Consider the following 17736-nt stretch of genomic DNA (forward strand, 5'->3'; position numbering starts at 1 on the left):
TGGTCGAAGGTACCGTCAAGGGGTCGTGGATGAAGGGGGCCCGGACTCGCCGCTTTAATCTTATGGCAAACGATACGTGTGAAATTCTCTTGAAATGGTCGTGTGGCGGTAGGAGCAGGAGAACGTGGCAGGGGTGTTTGGGAGCTGGGAAAACTGCGGGACGAAGCGGCGGCATTCTTTGATGATGACGTCGACGGTAGAAACATCGTTATAGACCAGCAATTTGAAGGCGTCGTCCGCGGTGCCTTTTGGGATATGGCCCATCTTCAACCTCGGTCATGTGCTCGTCGGCTTTCTGGCAAAGCACGCGCACTTCTTGTATGTAGGAGACGTACGATTTGGTCGACGACGGGACACGGGTGGCAAGCTCATTTCGCGCAGCCTGTTGGCGACCTGACGGGTTGCCAAATAGGTCGCGAAGCCTCTCTTTGAAAATGTCCCAGCCGGAGAGCTCTACCTCATGGGTGTGAAACCAGACACGCGGTGTCCCGTCCAGATAAAAAATCGCATATTGGCGAGCATGATGGTAGGGTCCCAGTCGTGGCTTTGGCTAACACGCTCATACAAGCTGAGCCAGTCGTCAACGTCAACGCCATTTTGGGCGGAGAATGTCCCTGGATCACGGAGAATAGGAACTTTAACGTAAGTTGTGGTTGGCGACAGCCGCAGCTGTAGGTGGCAACGGGATGGTTCCATCGGAGGCCATGGCTGAGAAGAAGACGGTGCGGCCGCTTCGGAGCTCCGTGGCGAGGAACGGGAACGTTCTACCTCCACCACAACGGTACGCGCGAAGGACGAGTCAGTAAGACGAACAACTATTTACACGTTATATTTACAAAAGCGGTTGCAGCGCTGACCGGTTAGATTCACCGCGCGAGCCCAGTTCGTTCTTCCTTCTCTTTTCTCGAGTGATTGCGCCCATGCGCCTCGTTCAAGTAATCAAATGCCACACGCGTGCAGCAATATATATATATATATATATATATGTGTGTGTGTGTGTAAAATTAGTAAGATGTGCGGTGAAAAAGGGGCACATCTCTTGTACGAGCGAGGTTACGGGTAGTAGCATCAGGCCCGATGCAGAATGACCCATGTCTTCATTCGCCCAACTATCAAAGACTTCGCGTTTCCTGGTGGTTTGGTTTCTTTTTGCGATGTACAGAACCGCAGTAGCGACGCTGCTTGGCCGAAACCAGAATCGAAACTAGCCGAAGCTCAAAATAAGCCAAGCTGTGTGGCTTTGCAATTTTTATTGTTTTGTCATTAAAAAATTAACCTTATATAATATTATAATTATTGCGTAGATTCAAATATTATGTAATGAAATACGCCGCAGTGAACGATTATGCTGTACAGAAACATAGCTTTTACTTTTTTTTCTCAGGCTTGACGTGGTTTTGCGCAAAATAGCGCGTATTTTGACAGTAGTCGCGGGATGCCGTGCCAGATTGCCGTGCGATCCGAGGTTTTACTCTATGTAGGCTTCAAAACTCGATCTTCCTGCGAAATTCGAGAAACAACAATTTAGTAGTAAGCGCAAAATCTATTTTGTTTCGACGTTCCCGCAGAAGCGGCAGCTGTCGGGAAACCACTGATTGTTATCGTCACCCCCATGTTCTTTCAAGGTGCGGTGCAATCGTAGTGCAACTTTGGCTAGTCTATGCTTTGGCCCTGTGCCTGGCTTCCTTTATTTGGTCCCTTGTGACACCGTGCGAAGGACCGACACGTGCGTCAAGCCGCCCGAGTGTGGAAGTTATTGGGTCGCAGCAGAATCTGTGCCTGCTGTGAGGGAATGCCGACGACCGAAGGAGGTGAGACAGTTGCGGGCCTTGCGAAGAAAGGCACAGCCGCTAGCGGTCACGAAAGCATCATGCCTTACTCCGAACAGATCGTGGCTCGTCTAACAAAGCGAGGGCTGGACTTCGACCGCGCTTGTGAGTATGACGAATGCCACGCCGATTGCTGGCTGTGCTACGACCTCGACCGATGGAGCAAGGTCTTGCACCCGGTGAGCTTCGAACTTGTCGAAACCGAACCGGCCAGGGTGGCCATCCGCTCGACGCGGACAGATCGGCGTCAGCTCGGCGACGACGAACTTTACGACGCCGCTTACGTCTTCTGCTGGCTGCCGAAGGCGCATCGGTGCGTTCAGCGCATCATGATGGAAGACCCGAGGTCGTTATTGTATGGACCGGCCTCCACCCTCGCGTTGGCGCTGGGCCGGAGCGTCAACGTCCAGCATCTGCAGCTCCGCGGTGCCGGCAAAAAGACCTGCTGCGAAGAAGAGCTTTGCGAAGGGCTGGCTGGCCTTGGACATCTCGAGAGCTTCGAATTGTCCCGGTTCACCATCAATGCATCAATGTCGAGATCCGTAGCAAATTTGCTAAGACGAAACGCGAGCCACCTCACTGCGGTTTCCTTCTCCGATAATGACATGCCGCAGGAGTCCGTCAAGCGCCTCTTGCGAGCGCTGCAGTGCTGTCGCCTCCTCGGCGAGCTGTCCGTCGTCGGGGGCAAGATTTCACGGGAAAACGTGAACTCTATCGCGAGGCTACTGCGCGTCGCGAAGTCCTTGACCAAACTGACGCTCGACCAGTGTCTGGAAGACAACGTCAACCTATTCACCTTAGCAGAGGCACTCAAGGCCAATACGTCCCTACTGGAGCTTCACATTTGCCAGCGTGACACGCGCTTGGTGCCCCTTTTTGAAGCGCTAATAGCGAACAAGACCCTGAAGCACTTGGACCTGAACGGTTGCAACATCAACCACAGTAATGCGGAGTCACTCGCGACAGCACTGGTTAGCAACGAAGGGCTGAGAAAGTTGGAATTAATGGGCACTTATGTCGATGAAGGCTCAATGGTGACACTTGCTAATAACCTTAAGGAGAACTCTGCTCTCGAGTTGCTGGATCTGAGGAAGAACTTCGTGACTGCACGTGCTATCAAGACGTTCTGCAGTATGCTGCAAAATAACCAGACGCTAAAGAGTGTGCTGTTTTCTGAAGTTCATGCTACACAAGAGGAAAGGTAACTAAATTGCCCATCCAACAAGCAGATGTGTTCAAAGCCATGCAAATGTAAAAGAACAGTTTTCATGGCCAATTTCTGCATGTCACTGTTCTTTTATACGGTCTTATTTTCTATGTTGTTGAATGTAGGGTTGCCACATGTAGGGTTGTATAGCTGCTTTTTGCTGAAAGAGCAGGTGCCACTGTTCCTGGCCAGAGCCGAAATAAGTGCTTCAGAATTATACCAAAAAGAACATTTAGATTAGGGTGCTGTAGAAATAGGGAAACAAAAGTGAGGGGGTGCTATCAGCCAGGCATTTGAATGTTGAGAGTAATAAAAGAATGTAAAGGTTGTACAAACAAGTTTGGCTTTTTGGTGACGTAAAGCAACAGGGAGGCGCTACTCATAAAACTTCCTATTGTCCTGAAAAGCAGCTTTAGGATTCCTTCCCTTCTCTAATGGTTCACACAAAAGTGTGCGTCCAACTCAAACAAGCCTTACCTTGGCAAATGCATACATTCAGTTTACAGGACCTTTATTGTATGAAAGGCAGTGAGTGGTGTAGCTGATTCTGGAACATGTAGCGTCCTATTCTGCAGTGCTACCTCCGTGGTGCCTTCTCAAGGAGCCAAGTAATTTATGTACGCATGCTGGTCTTTCACCTGTATGTGGAGTCCTTACAGGGCATCTGCATCTGGCAGTTTTTCCCCGGGCCGGTACGTGACGTCAAAAGTGAATTGCTGCATTTCGCCTATTCATCTCACAGGTCGTCAATTTGGTTGGGCTAAACTTAAGAAGTGGTTGAAAGCTTGATTACCGGTGAATAATTCGAGTTGGCGCCCTTCCAAGTAGGAATGGAAATAACGAATAGCCATGACCACCGCTTGCACCTCTGTTTCAGTGGTAGGGTGACTGCCTTGACCTATCGAAAAGGTGTAAAAATAATATCTAGTAACTTTCAGCTGATAATGAGATGGCCCCATCAAGTCTCTCTGGTGCAGTACATTTACAAAATTTGAAGCATCTGTGCAGATTACGAATGGAAGGCTAAAATCAGGGGGAACATGTGTACAAAGTACTTTTACGTCTAGTAGCATTCCTTTGGCCATACTTTGACTTCTCCAGTATGGCTGTCAAGTCAAGCATGTAGTCTTTGTTACATACCCTGGAATGGGAGTTCTGAAATGCCCCACTAATCCTAGAAAGGCAGACAGTAATTGTAGGTCGTGGGGCTTCACAAGCTAGCGTATACGTTGAACTGATTCCTTTCATGCTCTTAGTGCAGCCATCAAACATTCTTAGTAAGAATACTATATTTCTTAGGAAAAACTGACTTTTTCTTTTTATCTTCAGAGAGTCCCTGAAACGGTTTGGACAAAGTTTGTAGACATGTAGGAAACATCTGCATCGCAATTTGTGTGAGGCCTCTCATATTAAGAGAGCTATGGACAATTCCAAGTTTCCGTCCACCATAGCCTTGCTTTTCTCCTCGACTTGTTCAGCAAGTGATCGGAGCTAAGCTACACCTTCACTGGCTTTGCATCATGATGGGATGTCATGTCTACTTCTGGTTGTTTCAGAGCCAGCACGCAAAGCCTCTCCAATGTCACTGCGAGCTGCCGGGCGGTCGATCTCAAGCGGCAGCTGTCGAAACAGCATGCGTTATGAGCTGGATGAGTGAACGCGTAAACTAAAGTCCCTCCATGCAACTATTGCTGTGATGAAGGAGCTTTGGCATAGACTTAAGTGAGTGGCCTGATCTGTCTGCACGGCCCAGCCACCTGGTGGTGCAGAGCTTAACTAGCCAAACAAAGGGCCATTATTGCTGTAACCAAGTGCAAAACCTTTTAAATATTTAGAGAAATGCTTAACCAAGTGCAAAATTTTTTATACGTTTACAAAAAATAATGTGTTGATAGTTACACTCCTGCAAAAAATTCACACAAGTAGCACCATAGAATACACTTAATTACTGCTGTATTAGTTCTGTGTTTGGAAAGTGAGTAAGTAAGTTTGTTCCTAGTCCCTTTTAACACAGGGCAGGTGTTAAGTGCCACAGGAGAATCAGGTTCCTTTGCTGTCTCTCACAGTTCACTCAGTTCTTTTTTTTTTTTCTTTTTGGTTGTGCGCTGTAGAGTTTCACCACAATTTTACAGAACTATCTATGAGCACTCTCCCCCTTCGTTCACAGTGCCGCAGACAATGCCATGCCTAGATGAGACAAGCCAAGTTTGGCGTCGCCAACTGAGTGGCATGGCGGCACATGGGTGGCCTCTCGTAGCCTGCAATCAATGCTTTGTGTACCTTCGCCTGGGTAGATCTGGATGGGCTTCGAGCCCAGCCAGATCTAGAAAATTAATCTAACAAGTTAACTAACATTCCAGCTATTACGAATGACGATGGTTCACCATAAAGTTGAAAAGATTATTGATGATGAGCCAGGGGCAGCGGAAAACTCAGGCGCCCCTGGCTCATCAAAATGTACATTTGATCGGTAGCGATGTACATTTTTAAAACCTCATAATAAATTACATGCTTGAAGGGTAGCACTTATATGCATTTATTGATGGTCAGAAGACCTTCCCTAATGACTCAGTATGGTTGTACAAGATTGTTTCAGGGTCCCTTTAACTTTTCTTGGCTCAGAGCACTGAGTATGTCTACGAAGTGCTTGTCATGACCTTGTTTTCGTTGTGATTAGATCAGTATGTTGTTTATATACAAACTACAAAATAGGCCTAGGAATTTGTCTAATCCTTCATTAGCCATTTTCTGAAACCAGCCTCAAGCACCAAAAGGCAGCCTATTCATAGACTTCAACGGGTGTCACGAAAGTAGTGAACCGTTTAATCTCTTCTCTGAGAGGCACCTGCCAATACTCTATGCATAGGTCAATTCTTGAAAACCATGTACATTCTCTGGTTTAATCAATGGTATCATCAACACCGGGCACGGGAAATGGCAAAAGTTCCATTTGATGATTTACCAAACAATATTCCCTTCAAAGATGAAATGTTTCTTCTTTTGGAACTATTGTCATGCGCAGTAACACAGTATCCTTAACGCTGATACAGGCTCTAGCAAATATATACGCAACCTCTTTAAACCTATGCAGTATGAATGACAGTGGGCTTTTCAACGCAGGTCAACTCTCTCCTTTGACATGGCCCAAGCCGAAGGCTACAGCCGTATCCAGATGCCTTGGGCCGCGCCTGACCTTCCTCTGCTGTCTGCAGCCGTGGCAGTAGGGTCAGAGTCGCTCACAGAACTCCACCTAAGCGATGCCCACAAGCTTACCGAAACGAGCATTTGTGCCCTGCTTCAAAGTCTCGCCACAAATGAATATGTGCGAACTGTAACAGTCGATTTAAGAGATAGCAAACAAGTCGCTGTTGCGTTGTGCTGTGTGCTCGCCTTGAATCAAACTATCCAGAATCTTAATATTAGGACCCATGGGCTGCTTGGCATGTTCGCCAAGGCGCTCGCGACAAATACCACTGTGAGTCAAGTAAGCTTGAACAGCTATAAAGTATCCTTGAAGTCGCTCAAGTCGATTGCTTTTATGCTGACAAAGAACACCGCAATCACCAACCTGAAGTTGAACACTGAGGACTCCATACGCACCAAACGTCTTGCCATTCTTTCGCGTGCCCTGGTGGAAAACCAGTCTATCGTGGATTTGACGCTGGACCCCGTGCCAAATGCAAACCATGTGTCTTCCCGTATGTTCACCTCCATTCGACGAAACACCAGCCTTCTGAACATGGCTGTGAGATTTGTCACACACCAGAGGCTAGATAGGCAGGCTGCCGTGGCATTCGAAGCCCTCAGTGAAAAGGCGTCGCTTGTTCCACACGTAATGAAAGTGACCGAACAGACTGAGGACAAGGCAAAAAAGGCCGTAGTGTCGGCAAAGCGTTACATTCAGTCAAACTACTTTCAACTAGCGGGCATTGTGAGAGAAAGTGTTGTTTTCCACCTTGGCAATGGACGAGACATTCGCGCCTTGAATTACGAGTGCCTCTCTGCCATAGCACGATATCTCAAGCTGTCAGATGTCGTCTCTGTAGATTGCAGCAACCCTACTAGACAGCCGTAATATATTTGGGTAAATCTGGTGGAGCCTCACGTTTACGTAGGTATTTTTCAACAGAGGCAACAACAGTGCATGGTCAACTATGTTATAATTTATTATGGCTCATTATTAGCACCAATAAGATGATGCCTGGCGAAATTGGTCGTTCTTGAATTTTATGTCGAAACAGCAGGGCCGATATGCTAGTACGGCGTCAAAGATTGCCAAGTACATTGACATGATTAGCCTGCTTTTGTTCAGTAAACGTGCTTAATACCCACTGTGTTGTAAATGTTCGTTTAGAGAATGCAAACCAGTCCCTAGCCCTAACCCTAACCAGACTAACCATTGATTTAGGTATCATGAAAATGCAGCCAATGTCACCTCTTCTTGAAAAGGCGATTAGGGCCGTTGTCGGAGAGGGTGCACGCTTTTTAAAGAATTTTGTTGCCTCTCACTCGATATGGTTTAGCATGGTCGAATGTTGGGCTAGGTAGTTTGTAATGTATCGGGAACAGAGGCATGTTGAGGCACGGAAGCATGTGTTCTGCCTTGCTTCTACTCTCTTCCTGCAATTATTTCTGCCAAGTTCAATGTTTCCATAAGTCAGCGGAGCAATGTTTGGCACACATAATCATGGCCAGACGTTCGAACATACTGTGCTTGTCCACTCAAAATGCTCACACCTATATAGGGCACCTTTCAGGATAAATTTATAATTGTTGAGCTATTCTGCAGGATATGCTGTTTGTGCTTAATTAGGAATTCGCTATGAAACGAATGCCGACTACTGGGAACCACGTGCCAATTGAGCACTGTACTTTCTTGCCAATTCTTTAATGGAGTGTATAATGAATTATGACAAAGCTCTACACTTGTTGGGGGCTCTGCTGCTCAGCAGTAATTCTGTGCTGCTTTTGTAATACTAAAAAGCTGGCAGCATTTGTCTCCCTCAGATAATTTTTTTAATTTCTGCCCTTTATATATGTTCATTGTAGATAGATTGTTGTTTGTTAGATAATTCATTACATTTATTTTGATGAAATTTCTGGGTGTTCTGAATTGCCATACCATAGCTGTGCACTTCTGGGTAAGGCTGATTTCATTTTAACGGGAACTTTCATCCTGTGCATATTCTGTGATACCTTGATGAAGGCAATTAAGACTTCTTTGGATTCATACTGTATAAATGTAAGTTGCTTGTCGTATTATTTGTTACTTAGTACTGCTTCATTCATTGTCAAGCACTGTGAAGTGCGGGTAGTGTGGCATTGTTTACTGATGTGAAATTACAATAAACACTGCATCTATGTCATGCTAATGGTTTTTTGTCTCTGTTGCATGTTGGTAACTGGATATTGCTGCTTTAGTTGTCCCAGTGGCAGTCGTCTTCCCTTTATCTGTACTGTGCAGGGCAAGTTTGAAGGGCCAATTAACGAAACATTTGTAGACAGAAAGCACTATAAAAGCGTGTTTTGAAAATTGCAGTCTCACTTTGTGTATTGTGTCCCCTGTACATCATAAAACACTGCATAGAGACCAACCCTTTAACAAAGTGTAGACTAGTAGCTGTGTATGTGGGGAGTTTTATTATTCTACTCCGCAATGGCAAGTAGCTAAAACATTTTGTCGCTGCTGGAACTATTTTGTAGGTGTTAACCTCACTGATGTTAACCTTAGTTTCCAAAAAATAGAAACAAAAGACAGCATAAATATGACGGTGCCCCGATTCTCTCTGTTTTGTATATTATATTTAGCTGTTTGCACTTTCATTTTGAACAATTCCATGTGGAAAGACAAGCATTATTATGAGCAGTATTATAAGTTGTTTGCACTTTCATTATGATAAGCGATATGACGCCATTTGCAGTAGCTTGATCGTGGTTACCGATGGTGGATATGATAAGGTGGAAGCATCTTCAAATGATATTTTACAAAGAAAGTGACTGTGCTGCAGTGACAACCAATGGCAATATTGCACTGGCAAGCCAGGATAAAGGCAGATTAGAGCATAACTGTGAGATGGTATTCATTGACAGCACTTCAGTAATCGCACCTACTTGAATTAGTAATGGTTGAATGCGAGTGCTTGCACTGCTGGACATGTGTGATGAAGGGGCTTTAGCGTAAATGTGAGCAGCCTGCACGGTGCAGCCATCTAGACAAGCAGTGATACTATTCCAGTAGGTAGGTTCTGGTGCTATCTTGTTTTAGACATTGCAATGTGCCTGCAGAAACCAAGAAGAAATTGTATTCCTCTGCTCTGCAAAACAGGGTATCCAGCGCTGTTGAAACGTTGCAAGCTGATTTCTACATTTGCACTAACCTTGAGTATGCAGTGCAGTACATTGTTCATGCTAATTTGTCAGTTGAGAAGTTGCTGCAATAAAGATGTTCTTACATTTTACCTGTGCAATGTCTCTGTGCTTTCAATTGCAGAAGTTACCTCTGAAGAATTTCTCTTGCTGCTCACAACGAATGTGGTCTTTCAGTGATAATCGTGTTATATAGTTCCTCTGGTTGCACTGCGTAAATGAGGGAACTGCAAAGAATAGATCATTCTCATCTAGAGCTCATACTCGGTGTGCTACAAAGAAAGCAAAGTAACAATCGAGCACAGTTGTAAGGTTTGAAATACAATACCAGATGGGATCATAGCCTCATAAACGTGCACAAAGCATCGAATCAATATATCAACCCACTTCATTCACTTGGCACTACAATGCACTGCTGCATATCTAGATGCAGTGTATTTTGTAACTACAGGGTGTGGCAAAAGTTTTTGCACTCAAATAAAGACCCATAACTATGGTTGCAATGCATTGCAACAAAAAAAAAAAAGACGATGTTAACGTTATGTGTCCTGTTCTACTTTACAAGTCCAAATATGCTTTCAGAAGAGTCCACATTTTGTGCAAATGCAAGCCTCAAGTCGTTTCGGAAATGCACAGATGGCAGCACATGGATGTGGTCTTCATCTAATTTACTCCATGCTTTTTTCAACATCCAATGAAGAGATGAAGCCCAATTGTGGTGAAGAGTAGATAGGGCTCTGCTATTTTACACATGCACAACTGATAAGTCAGGGTGGTTTAGATCTGGGCTGTTTGAGGGCCGTACTAACGTGGAAATGAAATCGGGGAAGTTCTTTGTGCACCATCGTTGCACCATCTTCGCCTAGTGAACTGGAGCAGAATCCCACTGATACGTTCACTGACACTTTCTGAAATATGATCAGGCCCAAGGCAGTATCTCCTCCTTCAGGACAACTTTCAGGTAGTTTGTTCCATTTACTTTCGCTCCTTTCTCCATGAAAACTAGTGGCCTCTTTCCATCAGAAGCGATTGTGCCAGAATTTATCACCGATTGATAACGGGAAAATCTTAAGGCAATTCTTCCGCTGACACTGGCTTCTTTGAGGCTTTCTGGCAATACCCTATCATTTTGGTGGCTTAAGATTGCTCGATATAGAATAGTGCCTTGTATGTCAAGAGAATGCTGTAATGGCATGCCGTGCTGGCGAAGCATTTGAGCAGGTCCTTGCCTCTTCCAACTGTGGTTTCTTTCACGTGCTCTGTGACTGGAAATTTCTTTGCTTTGGGCCATTTCGCTTTTTGACATCTGAATTTTGAAGAGTGCGAGAACTTTTGCCGCACCCAGGTGTAAGTATTAAGGACCTTTTCCCTCAAAAACATGCCTACTGCCATGAAAGAATGAAATAAATTAGGAGGGAGCAATACAACTGGACCATAGAAAGCTATCCTTCTACGTAATTTGAGCAAGAACAGAGCAGCGGCAAGCGTGTAGTAATTTCCTTTGTTGTTTTTGAAGTAGTGATATGTGTGGTGAAATATGCAAGTCTTTGTATGAGAGAACTGGCATGTAGCATCAGGCTTAGTGTAGGGTGACACGTGACTTTTGTTTATTACTTTTGAAGAAAGATTTTGCGCTTACTGGTAGTTTGTTTTCTACTTGTGATGACATCTTGCAACGGAAGCACAGCAACGCCGTCGGCTGACCGAAACTAGAACCGAAACTACAGAACCTGCCGAATCAGAAGTTACATGTCAAATACGGCGCAGTGAGCGATTATGTTGCCAACATTGCAAAAACATAGTGTTTTTTTTAATTTTAAATTTCATTGGTTTTTCTCTTTTATTTTTATATTTAATTTTATATTTCGTTGGTTCTTTATTCTATTACCCACGTTTAACTTTTATTCTGTGTGTGGTATGCTGTGTTCCGTGGTTCGGTAGCGCGTGTTTTGACAGCATTCGCGGGTGCCGTGCCATGTTGCCACAGAATCCGACGAACAAGAATCCACATTGATTTTGCGTCACTGTGTTTTCACTGCGTAAGTAGGGGTAAAAAAGTTAACATTGTTTGCATCTAGAAACCGCGCATGTGGTGTCGGTTGTGTCCCGCGCCGTTCACGTGCGCTCCGATTAATTTCTGTAACCGGGTGCTGTAAAGAATGTTCGATTTATGCCGGTGTCACACGGCGCTCTTTCTATCGCGGTCGAGTCCCATCCGGATAAAATTTTGATCCGGATCGGGCTCAATCGCGATCGAAAGCGGCCGTGCGACACCGGCATGTCTCTCGCCGATGCTGCCTCCATTCTGTGACCGTAGTGCCAGCTCTACTAGGTGCACGGTGTTGCAATTGTAGCCTATTTACGGTGTCTACCGACCGCACGTATGTTCCTTTCCACGATCGAACGTCATGCGCATTTGTGCATTCGATATAGCTCTCTTCAGTTTTGTCTGCCCCGATATTTCTTTCCGTTTTCCTGCCAGAATCGTAAAATTGTAATCGTCAGCTCGAAGGCCCAAACCCTTGCGTCGGCAGCATACTCCGACGGGCGCTCCGCTTATCTGATCCATTAACATGGCCTCCCCAACTCCATTTGTATCTCTTAATCTCCAAGGCCCAGCCCTCTGCGGCCTTTCATGAATGAATGAATGAATGAATAAAGTAATAATAATAAAATAAAAACTATGATATATGCTACCCCGGTCCGCTTTGTAATCCACGCCGCTGTGTGGATTACTCATAAAACATTGTACCTATCGTTTTCTGTTTCGTGTGCCGTCGTTACCTTCTCAGGTCGCTTTATTATTATTGAACTCCGGATTAAGGCCACAGGCATTGCAGATGGAAATGGGTCAGAAGAGAAAAATACACGTGTCAAAACACAGCAGATTGAAACAAAACGTCATACAGGTGGTGGTACGAAATTTTTCAAGTTATATGTTGGTGCTGGGAAAATGGCTCTGTCGGTCACCTGATGCTTCGGAGCGGGTGCGCTCCAATCCATATTTGTTTAGAAATCTCATGATCCAAGTCTGCCTCTACTGCAATTGCTTTACCAATGTGTTGGCATGACCCGACAGTTTAATTATATGTTGGTGCTGGGAAAATGGCTCTGTCGGTCACCTGATGCTTCGGAGCGGGTGCGCTCCAATCCATATTTGTTTAGAAATTTCATGATCCAAGTCTGCCTCTACTGCAATTGCTTTACCAATGTGTTGGCATGACCCGACAGTTTAATGTGTACCCTCGAGCAGCTTTAGCGAAGCGAAGTGCCAATCACGAACTTGCGTCTCGTGCCCAGCACCAGACGTGCACTCCAGATCGGCCGTGGCTGCGCATTTGCAAGGAAGTCTGTTTTCTCGAAAATCTAATCCACAAACTAGTTGAACAAACTACTGTTGTCACTCGGCAGCCTCTTATTTACCACTACTAACCAAACTCCAGCTCACCCCTCCACTCGATGAGGGTATACGGAGGGTGGAAAAGGCGGTGAAATTAAGTTTTTGGAATCGTCTTCTCGTGCTCGCACTTTCTCCATGGAAATTCTGTAGTTTAGAGGAAGAAATTCAGTCTGTCGACGAAAGTCTTTCGTTTGGAAAATCAGTCTGTTAGTCTGTCGATTGGAAAATGGCCTTGCAGTACAGCCCACCTGGAAAACTTTGCAAATTGTCTGTTTGGCTTGCTCAGGTAAATTACCTGTAGAGGGGGACATTAATTGTCGTGTTGGCGTAGTTAGTTAAAATTATTCACGAATTAACTTTTTTCACTATTCATTTTAGGGCACATGTTGCAGTTGTGAAGCTGACTCTTAGCAGTATAATGAAGTTGCGTCTGTTTAGCAAAATTACATACTAAAGTAGCACTACATTGCGAATATCCGTACCCTAAACTACTAAAAAAATTTGTATGTTGTGTTGCAGTAAAATATGGTGTTGAACTACTAAAGGGACACTTTTTGGGAGTTTACTGCAATATGCCATAGGTATTTCACACATTTATAGGAGATATCGAAAGTGATGCTAGCTTTAGGATTTTTTGCTGTGCAGTCATTTCACCATTGCTGGGCTTGTATTTCGCTACTGCAGTGTGTGTTCTAATTCAACAAATTAAATATATAATTAGCAAATTATTTAAATTAGCAACTAGGATATTGCAATTTCCAGTGCGGGTAATAACCGCCTGTGCTTACTTGTCACAGTAGTCCAGCGGAGATAACGTGCTGCTGAGTGTGTTCAATTCCAGTAGCCACGGTCACATTCCTACGGGGGGCAAAATGCAAAAACGTGTGTGCTTAGATTTAGGTGCATGTTAAGGAATCCCAGGTGGTCAAAATTTACCCGGGGTCCCACACTACTACAGCATGCCTCATAGGTCATGATTTTGGCATGTAGAACCCCGAGATTAAATTAATTCGCCTCTTCTGGAAATCCAGCTGAAAAATAAAAACCATTTGCTGTTTTGCCTAAACTAGCTGTTCAGCCGACCTAAACAAAAATTAAGAACTCTTTGAATGATGAAAAAGTGGGTGGCATATTTTTACGTGGGCATGACAGCTTGACCGCTTCTGACGCTTTATTATATTTCTTTACAGTTCGCTCCCACCTCTTCAAAATGGCGTCGAACTTCTCGAAAGCGCTGACGTGCCCCACGATATCACCTTGAATTTCATTCAGAATGTGGGCTGCGCTCGTTTCAAGCTCCTTAGTCGTGCATTGATGTTAAAACCTGAGCACATCATCTGAGAACACAGTGACCTGAAAGACATTGTGACGGGCCAGGACCAAGAAGAACCAAGCCTGCAAAAACATGCATGCTACAGTGAACTACACGCGTGGCCAGGGAATGCACAGCTGCACTAAGAAAGCTTTCACTCACTGCACCAACCTCTCTGAGGAAGTGTATAGCCAAGAAATAGACACAAAGGAGCAAGCTGATAAAGTATGTGGATTCCAAGAGCTAAAGGACATATCATCGAATTTGTGTAGCGGCGTTGACCAGAAACTGCCAGTAAATGTTGCCTGCGGCCACGAAGTGCCAGACACTGAAAAATGTGTAAAGCAACATCCTGGCAAACGATGGCATGTCTGTCGCTCGTGTTTAAAGATGTTTGCTAACAACGAAAGCCTTCAGTGCCATTATCGTACTCAGTGCAAACATTTCCACAGCGAAATTTGTCCCAAAGTGTTCCCCGACGGCACAGGCCTCACTGAACACGGCACAGCACAAGTCTCAGCCACTAGTGAAATGTTCATTTGCACCCAATGTTCCAGGAGCTTCTCCAGCAAGGACAATTTTGATCGACATGTTCCGGAACACGGAGTCAAGCAGACTAACAGTTGTCATCTGTGCCCAGAAGAGTTTGATCATGCATTCGCTCTGCAAGGTCACATTGATGCCCATGAGTTAGCCTCCAGTGTGAAACGTTCCAACAGTCATGGCCTGAAGTTTGAGTGTGACGAACGCTATGGCAGTCTGTCCAAACCACGCTACAGCTGTGACGTCTGCACGGTAGAGTTTGCCGATGAAGCCGTCCTCACTGAGCACGTAGAGATAGCGCATTCCTGTGAATTGCACAGTGCCGACAAGAAACCGTTGATGAGCAAACATTGTCTCAATGTCTCTGGGGCAATAGGCGTTGCTGATTTCGTAAACAAATTACCGTCCTTTTACAACTGCACCCTCTGCCCTGAGAGCTTCAAGGACTCATCCACCTTCACCGAGCATGTCCGGGTCGCACATTCGTGTGAGCGGCAGAGTTCGGAAAACAAGCCGTCGATGAGCGAGAGTTTCAATACCACTGCCAGGGCAACGAACGTCGATGACTCCGTAGATAACTTGTCATCCGTGAGAGCCTACGATTGCAAACTTTGCCCCGAAAGCTTCGAGGATGCATCAAGCCTTGCGGAGCACGTCCGAAATGACCACCCTATGTGCCCTGATGAAGAAAAGGAGAATGCTCGTTGCCGTGAACGCACATTTGTGAAGGTGGTGGCTTGCCATACCAAGAAGCCTAACCCCGTTCACCATGCATGTCACCTCTGTCCAGAAGAGCTTGACAACAGTCTCAGTTTGCAAGAGCATATCTGCACAGCACACGACACCATTGCAAAGCATTCAAACACGAAGACCCTTGGTTCAAGCAAACAAACCAACTCGAAGAAGCGCCATTCTTGCGATCAGTGTTCTAAAGGGTTTCGCTCAAAGGGCCACCTGACTCGGCACCTGGTCACGCACACGTCGAAAAGGCCGTTTGAGTGTCATCTCTGCCCGGCGACGTTCTCCCAGAAGGGTATCCTGCAGCGCCACGTGCACAGGCACGTCGGCTACAAGCGATTCGGCTGCCCACAGTGCGCCAAGCGGTTTGTTGTCAAGGCCGAAATGCGGATCCACTTGCGTACGCACACAGGCGAACGGCCGTACACCTGCAAGCATTGCTCAGCTGCATTCTCTGCGCGTGACAGCCTGAAGAAGCATGTGGCCACTCACACAGGTGTGAGGCCTTTTGCCTGCGAGCAGTGTCCCAGGTCATTCCTCAGGTTTCAGGATCTGAAACGTCACTCGCGGAGGCATACAGGAGAGCGGCCCTTCGCCTGTACATCGTGCCCAAAGACATTCACACGTGGGAATCTGCTCCGAGACCACGTCGAAGCTGCCCATCATTCTTGAACTCCTCTGTGCAGTTGCTGGGTAATATACTGAGGTAGACCGACAGGATGGCACTTATCTGATATCCTGAACGGGCCTACTTGGTAACTGGTGAAATAAAGTGTCTTGTGGTATCTTAAGAAAGGAAAAATAGTTCGGTGCGCCGAAGTGCTTTGATATTTAAGCTAGAGGTGGCTATCGTCATCTGTTAGCCATATGAGCACCGTGCTCCTTCGCTATCATAGTGCTATGTGGTATTGTGGCTGAGTAATTTTCCGCCGCTGAAGGTAGATTGGAAAGAGCAAGATGGTCTACTATGCAGGGGCTCCAGAAGTTGGAATAGGGGGCAGCATGGTCGAGGGCTCTCACATGTTAAATTTTGGGTGGTGTCCCCTCATATAATAAAGCCTAGGCTACAGTATAAAAAGAAAAGTATGCGTAGTGAAGTGAGCTCTGGCTACTAGCCTTCTGCTTCCCCCATTTGCTATACTCTTCCGAAGCCCCTGCTGCTGTGTTCTGTTTGTCTGTCGTTTTTAATGCTAGCAAACTGTGCATCAACCATAATATAACCCAGTTCTGCACTCGGTGATTGGACATCTGGCAAGTATGCATTTTAGCTATGGAGAACTGCATGTGATGAAGCTAAAGGCTAAAGCTATGGCTGAATCAGTAACATTGATCAGGGCCAGAATTACAAAGCATACTATCTAGCACATTGTGAGTTTGTGCAGCATACTCGCACAGCAGACTCGAAGTTAGTTTCGGCAAGATTCATATTGTGGTGGGAGAGGGTCGACAAGTCGGGGGGGAAGGGGGAGGGGAATTCCAAGAACTCATCACTGGTTTGTGGCAGCTAAAATGAAATAAGTTGGCCCAACTTTTCTTTTTTTATTATAAAATGTTGCCACCATAGCAGACCTGTGACGTGGGCACAGCTGCAGCCCCTTCCCGAGATGACTTTGACAACCATGGAATCTCGACAGGTAAACAACCTGTTCTGTGGAGGCCCCCTTGCTTTCCTTGACGAGAGACCTCTTTGCCGATTATTTTGGCTGTATGCAGGAGGTTATTTAAGGTCATCCTTGCCCCCGTGTTAACCAGAACCGTTCGAGGCTGATCAAGTCACCAACCATGTACCAGTGATAAAAATACATTTCTTCCCACTTTTCTCATCATCATGATGCCTGCCTTTGTCATCGTCTACAGATTCCTTTGATGAAGACCCACCTCGCCTGGTCAAGACTGTATCAATGCAGTGCACCAGAAGTAGCGACTAAACTTTTCTGAACATCCGTGATCCACTCCTTGCGGCTTGCGAGATGCTTGTTTGATGGTGAATTTGAAAGTACTGTGCATTTGTAAGTGCAGAAGTCAAGGTGCATCCATCACTGGCCAGCATTTGGGCTCAGAGTGCAGAAGTAGAGCATACCAGAAGCTACACAACTTACTCTGCAAGTGAAACAACTGTGGAAGGATAGTGCTTCCTGTGTCTAGTGAATTGTGGTCCGTTCATATTTCCTGTGTTGTATTTACAGCAGGTTTTCATGCCCTCCCCTTTTCGAAGGTAACAGGTGTGCAGTTGGCAGGTTTTAGGCATTCCAAGGTTCCTGGTTTGTCACTCTCATTACTTTATGGTCAGAGATTTCAGACCCAACAGAGACCGTCGATAAAGACAAACCCTTTAAGCCTG

General features: G+C 45.7%; 1 protein-coding gene and 1 long non-coding RNA gene across 2 annotated transcripts in view; one reads left to right on the forward strand and one right to left on the reverse strand.

Annotated features, from left to right (window-relative positions):
• Nucleotides 1-17736, reverse strand: part of LOC142557480 (uncharacterized) — a 272981-nt gene that overhangs the window by 250970 nt on the left and 4275 nt on the right. The window contains exons 2-3 of the long non-coding RNA XR_012822773.1: nt 13591-13660; nt 9496-9629 (exon numbers count right to left, since the gene is read on the reverse strand). This is a non-coding gene — a long non-coding RNA (uncharacterized LOC142557480). The remainder of the gene's footprint in view (nt 1-9495; nt 9630-13590; nt 13661-17736) is intronic.
• On the forward strand, nt 1476-8408 carry LOC142557473 (uncharacterized). The gene is made up of 2 exons (XM_075669349.1): nt 1476-3030; nt 6157-8408. The coding sequence occupies exons 1-2, from the start codon at nt 1793-1795 to the stop codon at nt 7109-7111; spliced, it is 2193 nt and encodes a 730-aa protein (XP_075525464.1). The 5' UTR covers nt 1476-1792; the 3' UTR covers nt 7112-8408.

The sequence above is a fragment of the Dermacentor variabilis genome, chromosome 9 (genome assembly GCF_050947875.1).
Source record: "Dermacentor variabilis isolate Ectoservices chromosome 9, ASM5094787v1, whole genome shotgun sequence".
In the NCBI taxonomy this organism is placed as follows: Eukaryota; Metazoa; Arthropoda; class Arachnida; order Ixodida; family Ixodidae; genus Dermacentor; species Dermacentor variabilis.